The sequence below is a fragment of the Cantharellus anzutake genome (assembly GCF_015039405.1).
Source record: "Cantharellus anzutake strain C23 chromosome Unknown EI90scaffold_83, whole genome shotgun sequence".
Lineage (NCBI taxonomy): Eukaryota > Fungi > Basidiomycota > Agaricomycetes > Cantharellales > Hydnaceae > Cantharellus > Cantharellus anzutake.
Genome location: NW_024067033.1, coordinates 273,555 through 286,386, shown reverse-complemented (window position 1 = coordinate 286,386; position 12,832 = coordinate 273,555). Strand labels below are relative to the sequence as shown.

Here is a 12,832-nt window from a genome sequence, read left to right as displayed (position 1 = left end):
TGGCTGTGTGCAAGGGTGACGTGGCGCACCCCACGTGATCATTCTCGCATGTATATAATAACAGCTGGAGTGGGAACCGAAGAAGTAGCCTTCTTCTCACATTTCCACTTCAGACTAAGTGGTCGGGGACGCTCACCCTGTGATGGGATCGCCGCTACGCATAGCTGCTATCCGTCCCCCCAAGTCCCGCACCCTGGGACCTCGCCGCTTTCGGAGCTGTCCCTGACAGGCAATTGTGGATGATAAAGTGGGCATTCGGGAAAATGGGACACTAAGCCAGTCATGAGGCGATACTGCCATTGTAGAAGGTATGTCATCGGGCAGCGGAGGCTTGAGTGTTGGTTCGATGCCTCCATTGAGCTTTAAAACTCAGATGAGTGAGGGTTCAAGGTATCGTAAAATTTATTCTTACCTCGAAGAGAAAATCATTGACCGAGGCTGGTTCTGGAAAAGCGGAAGGCTTGGTGGCTGCTGGAAAAAAGCCTGGAAAAGTCAAGGTCGAAGTGAAGGAGGGGATCGTGTCATGGGAATATCCTTCGGCAGTAGAGATCGCTTCTGATAAGGAGTTAGAAGGTTGGAACACGAAATACCCCCAAGGCACTGCAAATAGCTCACTCACTATCAATGGGATTGATGGGATTTTCGATAGCGGTGCCAACAACAGCATTCCTGGGATTCTGATGGCCTGACATTGTTGCAGTAGGTGTAATAGAGGTCTGGGCCGGGCTTTCCTCTGGAAGAACCAATAGAGAGTGATAGACATGTGCATCACAAAGATGCCATCAAAGTGGACGTGTTTGTTTACTCAACAAGTTCTCATTTGACGCTGCTTCCTCAGATGGAGCCCGCAAATCGTTTCCGAGAGTGGGAGCTTCAGTAGTGATGGTGACCAAGATATCGTGTCGCACTCAGGACCCTTCAACCTGGTCAATGTGTTCGAGGCTGAGATTGACAGCTCTGATGGCGGATCTATAATGGAGTGTCCACTTTGCATCTAGGAGGTATCGGGCCCAACCTGCCTTGGGCTGAGCAAGCTGAGACATGTGCCGGAGTCCATACACTCAGTATGCCCAAATTCCACCGCCCTGTGTTCTTCCTTACCTCGACAGGGACCAGGGACATGCATTAGAGGAAAGGTCGACGTCCCACTATAGTGGCGCACAGACCTATCAGCCACCTAGGATTGTCCACTATTCCTGTTTTATTCTTCTTGTTGATAGGCAGCGTTGTAGGCTTAAAAGCCACTCGTCATGACTGTTTTTTCTCTCCCCAGTTACACTATCGTGAACAGAGGTGAAATCGTACTTCTTGGTCATATTAGACTGTTAACGTGTAATTGTCTAGCATTTATACATCGCTAGTTTTCTCACAACATGACAGGGCCTCTGAGAGTAAGCTTCATCTTTCGCATCGAAGATCTGCCCACTGAGATTATTTTATCAGCAGGCGCAGATGCAGATGCCTAGTGGCCCTAATCTTCCGAATGCAAGGTCTCCTGAAGACGATATCAGTCCTCTTACCTTCTATGAATCCCTTCAACGTGATCGAAAGAAAGATCCATCATACCGGTGCCCTGAGCCCAGTAAATCGCAAGCATTTGGTTAGGGTTTGCTTTTGATACCGGATCCAGTATTAGACATGGCCCAGCCGTATGTCAAAGCTGAATCGAAAACCAGTGCCCCACCCATTTATTGCACTGGTTCCTACTCCTGGTCATTTTTTTGTACCTCTGAATCTCGTGGTATTATTTGTTTGGACTCTACCCATTGCAACCCTCATAAGTGCTATTTCACTCAGATCGATCCACAGACCTTCCTCATCCCACCTCTTCAGAACTCAATGAGAGAAGATCTGCTACCATCAAAAGAGTTTCCCCCATACCATTGAGCCCTCAGGATTAGTTTATGGGCTGTTTTCATTCCTTACACAAAACAGCTCCATATGGCAATCTGCAACCAATACTATACCTCCGGAGTCTCCAACCTCCATACAGACATGCCAGGGTTAGTCCTTCAAAACACCATCGGGACACGAAAATAATATGGTTGTTCATTCATAGCAACCCTGTATAAACACTAGGGAAGGCCTTGGTCGAAGAGAGAGAGAAGCGACTTAAACATTTAAAATCAATTGTATGTTAGAGTTAAATGTGTTGGAGTATATAATTCCCCATATGTCTAACATGTGACTGTGTCAGCAACAAGCCTTGGCCCAGGATGAGCATAGAGCTCTTCAAGACTTGAAAGATGTGTTACTGAAAAATGAGGAAGACGAGGTTCACAACATACCCACTATCTCCCAGGGATGAACCGCCACATCCTTCAGCTCTGAACTGATACAAGAGCAGACTGGGGCATGGTGATGCAGCATGGGTGACTCCCAGTTTGTGAAGGACCAGGTAGATAAATTATGACTCAGTTATTCCGTTGATGACCTCTGCCAAGATTGAGATGATAATTGCAGAGATCCACAAAGTTTCAGCTTTGCCTTTGGTGTCTCTGAAGTACAATCAGAGGGTGTCACTGTCGAAAATTAGGTAATACATAACATATCTAAGAATTGTGAAGCAGCGAAAAGAACCTGGGAGCAAATTCCTTACAAGCTTGACCATTGATCACAGCTTACATCATAGCATGTGGTGGTAGGGGCCCCCCTGTTGAAAATGCCCTGTTCGGGTGGGCCCAGCCACACAGAACAGATACCATTGAAATTATATTATATTAAATCAAACAAAGCAAGACAATGGAAAGTCAGAAATATCAGGCTAGCAGTTGTAAAGTAGCGTGTTACACTCAGTATAGTATAAAACATTTATTGTTCAGGCAGGTCTTGTGATTATCCAGAAATGGCTGGAAATCGGGTCAAATCTAAGTCCCTAATTGTCAGGGACAGCTCCGAAAGCGGCGAGGTCCCTGCGCATGGGACTCGGTGGGACGAATAGGGGCTGTGCGTAGCAGCGATCCCATCGCGGGGTGAGTGTCCCTGACCACTTAGTCTGAAGTGGGAATATGAGTTATCATTAAAAGGGGAGACTACACTACTTGCCTGAAGTGGGAATATGAGAAGAAGGCTACTTCTTCGGTTCCCACTCCAGCCGTTATTATATACAAGCGGGATCGGTCATGTGGGGGGCGCCACATCACCCCTGCACACAGCCACGGCTCTCCGGGTGTCTCCGCGGGAGATCCCGAGAGGGCTTGCTGTGGGTGCAGGGCAAGTGTGGCGGTGGTGGCGGCGATGTAGGGACGGTAAGATACAGGAGGGGAAATAGGCGTGCATGCTGAAAGAGGGCTCGCAGCTCTCTATGCCGACTAAGCTCGTGGAGCCAAACTCTCCAAAATCCTACTTTCTTGACTAAAGTCGTGCTCTCGATCCTTAACTCCGTGGTGGGTTCTCCGGGATTTCCGCAAGGTCCGGGCTCAGTGTCCACTACTCACTCGTTGTGAGCTAGATCACTGCCCTTATTCCTACTGTTGGAATCCACTCACTCACACCCACTCTAGCGCATCCTAGCACCTTAGAGAATTTTGGGGGAGGGGAGAACTTCTTTTCAAAAATCCGGTATGTACAGGATTATATCTAATAATTATTTTTAGAAAGAATAGATGGAAAATATTGGTGCCATATGGCACCTGCATACCTTATTAGGCGAAATAATAAAAAGGGGTAACAGTATCAAGAATATCTGAAATGATGGCAAAATATGAAAATAAGAGAAAATAAGCGATATCTCAATGGATTTACGGAACTATGAGCCTAAATCGGAAATGTAGCCGGAGATAACTCTCACACAGCCGATAAACATTCTTACCAATCTATCAGACGCCGCGGGAACGAGTGAGGCTGGAATCCTGGGTTGCCGCTTGAGATTCCCACGCCCGCACATGCCCGTGCCTAACTTGCCCAACATAGAACTCCGTCAATTCTCCACCGATTGGGACGTTCTTAATATCGTCAGAATCGTACGAATTAGGACTATTTTTAGATACCGAATCCGTATCGAGTTGTCGCATGAATGGAAGGGGTTTTCTAATTGTGGAAATGGGTATCTGAGCCGGCTCTGCGCATGGGCGATTATCCCGCCTACAATGCCGGTGATACATTGAGCAGCGAGAAAGGTGGTCCATGTGAGAGAGAGAGAAAGAAAGAAAGGAAGAAAGGAGGAAAGGAGAAAGGAAGAGGGAGAAGCGGTGCGGAGCAGGGGAGCGGAGCAGGGGTTGGGCAGGGTGTGCCCTGACACTAATATCTCAGACATTTTAAGAATCTCTATTTACAAAGAGTATTTTTATAGCGCATACAAACAGTTTCAGAGGAACACGTGGGTCTGCAGAGAGAGACAGTAGACGCTGTCATAAAGCTCTTGTGGTTACACATGATAGTTGGGTGAGTGGTCACGGCATGGCTTGTGATGACTAGTTGCATGCTTCGGTCAATCAACACAGATGCCCAAAAATGCACAGATGGGAGATTGAAGTCCCATAGGTGTCCTGAGAAGGCCTTTTTCAAGCCAGTCAAGGCTCGATTGTCATCCTCACCTTCATCTTGGAAGGTGTACGGCAGTGGAATCTCCCGCATTGCCCGGTACTGGTCCATGTTACCCAGCTGTTCATTTTCCAGAGGGTCTTCATGTGTCAAAATGTCAAGTTTACAAATTCAGACAGATGGGGCACCAGGGATGCACAGATATACCAGTGGGCCCTGCAAAGGATTTCGAGAAATGCAACAATGAACGTTCTCGGCGTGATGTTCAGCCCCGAAGGCACCAGAAAGTAAGAGAACCAAATAAAATGAATAAGCACGTTGGATACCTAGCAACTACCATCAGGACATATCCAGTAATAATACTGCCTTAATGCTCACGATTGCAAAATAATAACGCTGTCCGACAAAATGTGAGCAAGTTACCATAGCTGGGCCTGGTGGCACACCGGAATATAGTCCCTGTATAAGAGCTCAGTGTGGAGGAACCTGTACTCCGCCATCGGATCAAGTAAGGACCAGTCTATGAGCAGGTCCTAGGGAACATGACATTCAGATCAGAGAGCTTGACAAAATGCAAAACCAGTGATAAACTGCACCCATACCGATGTGTAGCAGTAACTTGCAAAAAGTGTAATGGCAGTTCATGAACCATCATGGAAGTCATGACATTTCATGAATGGTCACCAAACTTCATGAAGCAGCATGAAGTGTCATACACAGTCATGCCAGTTCATGACAAACCATCATGGAATTTCATGAGATGTTGTTAGAACAGGCAGATTTGGACGACTCCGGAGTGGAATCGGAGACTTAGCATGGAAGGACCTCAGCCTCAGCGACTCAGGCAGAGTGCTGTGCCATTGCTGGTTGTCCTAGGGGTCCCTAATTTCGGATCTAGCAGAGGGAAAGTCTCTTGGGGGGAATTCAGGTCGATTTCAGACTGAGCCTCCTACAAGTATGTACAAGTGCCGATATATATAATGAAGGGGGCGAAAGCACAAGGGGAACCAAATCGGAATGAAGGCGTCCGAACGGGAACAAAGAGATGACAGAAGTGGAGCGGTACCAAAGGTCATAAGGCAGAACCTGTGATACGTCCGAAAGGAGGTAAGGAGGGCAAGGCCCAGAGGGGCAGGAGGATGAGGGGAAGTGGGGATGATGACTAACTGGCTAGAATGGGAAGAAGCAGCAGTCCAAATAGGGATGAGGGGAAAACGTGAGAGATACATTACAAGCAGCGAAAGTGCCGAAGATGATCCATGGAGCTCGGAGGTTGCAGAGCTTACGGAGGTTATGGAGGCGGGGTTGAAAGTCCGAGGAATATTGGCAATGGTGTTTACATAGTATGAGGTCACCAATGCAATGGACTAAGACTGAGGTGGAGTCAAAGTCCGAGGTAGGAACTATGACGGAGGCTCAGAGCAAAGGTACGAGCGGTGTCCAAGTATGAAGTACGGGACAGCAGTGGAAGGTCATAACTTGGTGGGAGGTCAGCGGAAGAGTACCAGAGGGAAGAGAGAGGAGAAAGGGAAGAGGGAAGGAGTGGTGGAAAGGAGAGTTGTCAGGTCTGAAGGTGAGTATCGGAGCAGATGGGAGAAGCGTAGGAGTAGGAGGAGGAGTAGTAGGGGGGCGATGCAAAGAGCATTATGATCAAGAAAGAGATGGGATGGAGAAGATTTGCGGAAGGATGTTGAAGTTGGGTTGGATAGGTCGCTTAACTTTGGAAAGCTGAAGTGTTTTGTCTCTTGCTGACCTCGGATGTGAAGTGTTAAGGCATCAGTGGAAAATAGCATTTGGTGGGGACGAAAGATCTCATTGAGCTGTGTCCGCTCAATGTGACACCTGTCAGCAATGTCCCAGGCACACACTCTGCCGTCATTGGAGGCCGAAACAAGATGACATCCATCAGGCGAAAATTCCACACAGGAGATGGTGTCAACATAATCTTTTGTTGCCTTCAGCCCTCGAGGGGGTATTTCCATTGTCGCATCCCAGACACATACAGTGCCATCGCGAGATGCTGAGGCCAGATAACAACCATCTGGTGAAAAATTCACGGACCAGACCCAATCAGTATGCCCTTTCAGCTCTCGAAGAGGCGCTCCTGTTGCCGCATCCCAGATGTGCACTGTGTGGTCATCTGAAGCCGAGGCCAAGTGACGGCCATCTGGTGAAAAATCCAGGGAATTGATTCTAGCAGTATGTCCACTCAATTCTCGAAGCGGGACTCCTGTTGCCACATTCCAAACATGTATGGTATTATCCGACAAGGCTGAGGCCAGATAACATCCATCTGGCGAAAACTTCACAAAATAGACCATGAAGGCACGTTCCTTCAGTATTTGAAGTGCTCCTGTCTGTTAGATACTGATCCGGGGTCGGGCACCGAAGGTCGCCGATGTGGACCGCTAAGGGCCGCGATGGCCACGATGCCTCAGACAAGGCCCGAGGGTAGGGCATTTGGCCTCAGCAACTCTAAAGGGAGTGCTGTGCCCCCTAGTTGTCTCTTGGCCCTCATTTCGAACTTACTGGGGCTGCCTTGTTGGGGTCAGGGCTTGGGGTCGTGGTCAAGTCGATATTAGAGCTGAGGTACTATAATGTAGTATACAGGATATATATATGAAGATAGAATGAATAGAAGCGGACCCGGGCCGAAGGCCGAAGGGTCCGGAAGCAAATAGGAACAACGAGCGGGGTTGGCCGCACAGCGGCCGGCAATGACCGAGGGTCAAAACAAACAATAACAGATAAATAAACGAAGGGGTGTAGGGCCGCGATAGCGGCAATGGTATCATAGCGGAGTAGGCGATGTCGCGGAGTCACACTAGGTCGGTGCCAGAGGCGGACTCGGGGCAGGGAGGTCGGTGTGGCTGTGGGGGAGTCGGCCAGGTGCAGGGGAGCCTAGGGGCAAGCGGGGAAGTGAGCAGGGAGTCCTCATGGAAGATAGGGCTGAGGTTGTGGCTCGCGCTCGCGCTCGCATAGCGGGAATGGGCTCGGGTGGCATCGGGATGGGCGGCTAATGGGCTGGGATGCATGGTCATGACACTGTCGATGCATCCCAGATACACATGTCGGTATCACCTGAGGCTAGATAACGCCCATCTGGTGAAAAGCAACCGGACAGGGCAGAGATATCATAGTCCTTCGATTTTCAGAGGGGCTCCCCTGTTGCTGTATCCCAAACTCGCACAGTGCGATCATACGAGGCCGAGGCCAGACGAAGGCCATCAGGGGAAAATGTCACAAAGTTCACCGCGTCAGTATGCCCCTTCAGTTCTTGAAGGCATGCTCCCGTTACCGCGTCCCAGAACCGCACAGTATGTCACGACCCGGCAATTCCCACGGTCAGGTGATCATTCCCCACGCCTTCTTCCTTCCCTGCTTCGACCCCGTCAACCCCGCTACCCACCCGACGCCGCCTGAACAAGCCTGCCACCCTTCCCCATCACCACTACCTGTTTCCACGGCCCGTCACGGGCCTACGAGTCTTTCTTTATCACGCTTGTCTTTCTTGATGGCCGTACACGGCCGTCCTTCTCCCACACTCTTTGTTTGTTTTCGTTTCTTCTTAACCCCGCCCGCAATCTCCGTGAGATCTGGCGACTGAATTCCATTCATTCCGTTATACTTAAATACCGGTTGTACACTACCTAGTACTGCAGTTCGAAAATCAACTAGGGTTACCCCCCGCACTCACTGTCTGACCCGGTCGCACCTCCTGCCTCCTGAAATATCGGGGCCGCGTCAAGTACGAGGTGCAACGCTCACGAACGAGTCGTTGAAGCCGAAACCCCTTTCCACCGCGATTGTCATCCCCGCCCTTGACGGGCTGTTACGCCGAAGCAGCGGACCTTAATGGTCGCCGACGGCGAGTCACAGTAACGTATTCCCACGCCCTGACACAGTACAATCATCCGATGCCGAGGCCAGATGAATGCCATCTGGTGAATATGCAACGGAATTGGCCCCATCAGTATGTCCCTTCATTTCCTGAAGAAGCGCTCTCATCGCCGCATCCCAGATGCGCACAACACCATCCCCACAGGCTGAGACTAGATGACAGCCATCTGGAGAAAATACCACAGAGCGGGGTTCATTTGGTCTGTGGATTATCCTCGTTGTGGTGACCATGATTGGCTGCTATCCATTTCATGAGACACTATACGGCATTCAACAGCCCACTCCTTTGGAAATGTTGCATCCAACGCGCTACCTGATGGAATAAATGGATGGCTACTTCCAAGTATAGATAAGGACGAGGCCGCTAATGCACTCCAGGATCGCTCGACTAGACAGAGCAGGTCGCGAATTACGTGACTTATACTATTGGTTGCTTGAATGCCGACCTTCAAAATGCCAAAGTGAGCCATACGCTAGTATCCAAGTAATTTTTGACGCACTAGCCATCGCTGTAGTTCTTTCATGCTTTGGCATGCTTGGTCAATTTCACCCATGATTCCCATTGCCGCAATCCAGTGAAGCGCTGGGACAGTGTTGAAAAGGGCCTCCATTGTTTTGCCATCATGGGACTCATCCGATTTACAAAGGAGAGTGACCCAATGACGACACACAAACTTCAGCTGTGTCATCATCAGCCTCTCAAACTCAGGTCGGAGATCAGGAATTTCTGCATCTAGTTGGAAACGCCATAGCGTTGGCAACTGATCCAGCACTGCACATCGCCCAAGCAGCTCCAATGTGAGAAGCACCGTGTCTTTCCCTGGAGAGAGCCCGAAAAATGGATCCAGGTCACTTTTGAGCGAATGATAGGTAACTGCGGAACGACGATGCAGCGGAAGAGCTTCCTGCAGCTAGTGGATGGATTAGACAGTCCACGACTCCAGCGTGATCCACATACAGATGATTCCAAGAGGTGTATGATACTCGATATTGGAATGGCGAGATTATCTTGAAGTTGTTCCCATGATGGGAGGATCTGAACTAATTTACTAGAAAACAGGAAGTTAGCGGGAGTTGCGTAAAATAGGTTGTTCAGTGGAATAACCAATTAATTTACTAACTCGGTGAAATCGTTTGGGAAGATCCGTGCACCTTGGGTTCCATAGAGTCCATGTAGGTATTTGTGTAATGTCCGCTGTAATGCGGCAAGGAGAGCTTGAGTGGATGTGGAGATTTTGGGTGGGGAACTGTGATAAGCGGACTGATAGCTCAAACTGGATCAGTGACAGTGAATGACGGCATGCAGGCTATTCTCTCACATGATGCTGTTTTACAGTATCGAGGACAGACTTCACAGCCTTCCTTAGCCTTGAATCTGCCATTAAATCAGCGAATTTTATGATTGTCTCTGGATTGGCATTAATGTCTTTGGCAATGTGCGAATATGTCAGAACTGTGATGCGGTCTCGTCTCTCAGCACCGATTGTGGGATGGTCAAGCCACCCTCTCTCATACTTTGCCCCGAACCTCCGCAGCAACATTTCCTGAATGACGGAAGCGAAAAACCAACAATTTTCCTACATGTAGTTCAGCTGGCTGTGTCTCGATTTGAGGGGTCTTATTTGGTCGCGTGATATATGAAAGCTGGGGTATAGATGTCCCCCAAATCGGGAAACTGACGAGAAGGCACTGCCACTGCCCCTGAAACTCACCTCCTGCACACCTTGCGTAGCTGGATCGATCAGGTCTCAGATGGTGTAGTGTGGAGGGAATGGCCTATTTCGATGTAACGCAAACTAATCCCAGAGCCCATTCCACTTATCAGGGCCAGTTATCATGTCACTGTGATCGACCTTCAATGCCATCTCCCCAGTCCGATCCTCACTTTCTCAATGTCGATCTACCACACAAACCTCTTGTGGACCCGCTCTGGATTCCTCCGAGGAGTTGAATCGGGATTTGGAGGTGGAATCGACCCTTGGTTGGCTCCGGAATGGTGTCGGCATCAACTTGAAAGGGGACGTTCGGGGAGCGGAATTATATATGCGATCTGGGTACCAGCTTTAGGATACATGGCTACGCAACAGGAGATGGGTAGATCGACCCATAAATGCTCCAAACGATGTAGATACAACATTTTGTTTTCAAGATATCAAATTTGATGGATCGGATGCAAATTGAAGATTTCCCCTAAACCCAAAACGACCTCCAGAACGAGAGAAAACTCTCATAATGTCCTCCCCTCTGAAAAACACGTCCAATAACGCATCTGACGCGTCCAGTGATACACCTAATGCTTCCATCCTCCACTTGAATGCCAATTTCACGGACGGAATCACGGTGTTGACAACAGCGCCTGCGGCAAATGACTTTTTGGGAGAAAAAACTGGTCCATTTGCAGACCTAAGGGCACTTGTCAAGAAACACACTACAATGGCCCACAGGGCCAGCTTTCAGCCACTTCCCTCCCTGGAAAACGTAGTTCGGGATGTTGCACAGCACCTGTGGGGACATACACTCCCCAAAACTATTGGAACAATTGGCAACATATTTGACGCCATCTCACTGACAAATGACTTAAGTTTCGAAAGTGAGTCATTATCTAAACAGCTCCAAGCCACTCAGTTATCCTCAACATTCCGGACAGTATTCCTAGAGACATGCATTGCCGCATATGCAAAGAAACGTGGCAAGTCACCTCAGGAGGCCATGGAATGTTTCCGTTCACATGTTCCGAGTGAGGTAGGACAAACAGCTTGGCAGGCATGGTTGAAATTGCACCATAAGTTCACAACATGGTCACACTCTCACACACTCAATATTTCCCCTTTCAGCTGGGAAAGATAGCTCAGAGGCAGGAAGCCTTCGTAAGGCAGAGCAATTGAAGATCGAAGAGAAATACCCTGAGAGGGCCAATGAAGCAAAGGCTTTTTATGACAAGTTGCTCGTGCATTATGGGGATGCAATCCTACCAAAAGACGAGAGGGAAAGACGATCTGAAAAGGGCTTCTACTTGCTACAAAAGCTGACTGGCAGATACGCTGCTCAGGTGAAGTTGGAGATCAATATTATTGTAGATCTAATTTGACAAAATAGTGACATGATAGGCTTCCACGCTCAGCTTGATTTACCCTGTTGGCATTGCACTTGTGGGCTTCACTTCCGATGAAGCAGTGCCACCACAAGAGTCAACCATTGCGTTCACCAGTTCACCATTCATCGCTGAACTAGTGAAAACATTGGGATTACCCTTTACTCAACAGGCCGCGCAAAGTATGAGGTCCCTGTATGATGGAGTATCAGCATTCAGGTGAGCAAGATAGATATGGCAATGCACAAGGAGCCTACTTATAATGTTTCCTCAGCCCTTATCAGCCCAATGCTGCCAAACAAAAGTCTGTATATCCGGCCCTTTCCTGCTGCTTATGCTAACTTGCTGTAGAGCTTTCCTCCATCACCTTAGTGATTTCAAGGCCCCTGTGAAGTCTGAGAATGAGGAACATAGTATATCGGGCCTTATGAAGGCCATCGTGCAACATGCCAAAAAAACTGTCCATTTTAATGATGACTTAGAGAGGCATCCAGGTGGCAGCGACGTATGTGTGAAGCCGAAGGCTATAGATGAGGATAATGTGGACTTTTATACACCAGTGATGAAAAACGAGGATGGCTTCGCTATTGAAATCGACAAGGAGTTTGGTAAGCCCACGGAGCGCCGCAAGTTGTGTGCTAAACAACTCCGGATGTTAATCAGTATGTCTTCAGGTTGAGCCTGGGTGATCACCGACTGACATACACGCTAGGTGATAAAGTGGGCTCAGCTGACGAGGTGCAGGACAACTGGAAGAGTGCCAACATTCTCCCCCTCTTACTTGAGCATCGCCTTCGATTTGCCGGGTGGCATCGTGGAGTACCATGCTTGGATAAGTCACTGCCGTCCAATTGGACGCCACATGAAACTGCCCATTGCTTGTTGCAACTCTCTCACACCATTCCAGCCCAGAGGTTGAGAGTCGAGACCATGACCGAAGGTAAGGGTATATCAGTAAATGTTTGAAGGTTAGAGCTGAGGTACCGTTGTCCAGAGGAATATGTGGAACGCGAGGTAGTGCACTGGGCTCCAGACCCAAAGGGTGAGGTTTGATCTTATGTATTGCCCGAAGATCAGGTATGCAGGGCCGTGGCCAAGACAGTGGCCGTCAGCACTCGAGCAGGACATCCAGAAAAATGCAAGGCAGACTCGCCAGAAGCGACTAGTGCCAATGACCAGGGGACATCAAGTCATCCAAGCCCCAAATGGACGAGGACTAGGTCGAAGAGGATATCAAGTAAGCCTAAACAGGTGAGAGCTAAGCCTGGACAGAAGGTCCCAGTCGTGAGCAACCACGTAGTGAAAACAGTGCCGGAAACGACAGCTGGGACTAGCATACATTTCAGCTAAGTATCGCCT

The 12,832-nt window shown here is 48.9% G+C and overlaps 4 protein-coding genes across 4 annotated transcripts; 2 read left to right on the top strand and 2 right to left on the bottom strand.

Moving 5' to 3' along the window:
• Positions 1-1,373: 1,373 nt before the first annotated feature.
• EI90DRAFT_3020567 (uncharacterized protein) lies at positions 1,374-2,308 on the top strand (the record flags this gene model as incomplete). Its single annotated transcript, XM_039057517.1, has 6 exons — positions 1,374-1,391; positions 1,447-1,582; positions 1,631-1,649; positions 1,936-2,003; positions 2,080-2,132; positions 2,198-2,308. 6 exons carry the CDS (start codon positions 1,374-1,376, stop codon positions 2,306-2,308), a joined length of 405 nt encoding a protein of 134 aa, XP_038910304.1.
• Positions 2,309-4,530: 2,222 nt separating this feature from the next.
• On the bottom strand, positions 4,531-5,015 carry EI90DRAFT_2847687 (uncharacterized protein; the record flags this gene model as incomplete). The annotated part of the gene is made up of 4 exons (XM_039053729.1): positions 4,531-4,622; positions 4,682-4,808; positions 4,861-4,878; positions 4,929-5,015. Coding segments are annotated over 4 exons (324 nt in total), but the record flags the coding sequence as incomplete, so codon positions are not given.
• Positions 5,016-8,938: 3,923 nt separating this feature from the next.
• On the bottom strand, positions 8,939-9,961 carry EI90DRAFT_2611880 (uncharacterized protein). Its single transcript, XM_039053329.1, has 4 exons — positions 9,898-9,961; positions 9,702-9,847; positions 9,504-9,643; positions 8,939-9,431 (listed from the first exon to the last, which is right to left on the bottom strand). Exons 2-4 carry the CDS (start codon positions 9,762-9,764, stop codon positions 9,116-9,118), a joined length of 519 nt encoding a protein of 172 aa, XP_038910302.1. The 5' UTR covers positions 9,765-9,847; positions 9,898-9,961; the 3' UTR covers positions 8,939-9,115.
• A 232-nt stretch (positions 9,962-10,193) lies between these two features.
• Positions 10,194-12,162, top strand: EI90DRAFT_3292924 (uncharacterized protein; the record flags this gene model as incomplete). Its single annotated transcript, XM_039067358.1, has 8 exons — positions 10,194-10,476; positions 10,595-10,972; positions 11,030-11,119; positions 11,217-11,431; positions 11,490-11,692; positions 11,748-11,777; positions 11,825-12,081; positions 12,137-12,162. The coding sequence occupies exons 1-8, from the start codon at positions 10,275-10,277 to the stop codon at positions 12,160-12,162; spliced, it is 1,401 nt and encodes a 466-aa protein (XP_038910301.1). The 5' UTR covers positions 10,194-10,274.
• Between the last annotated feature and the right edge of the window lie 670 nt (positions 12,163-12,832).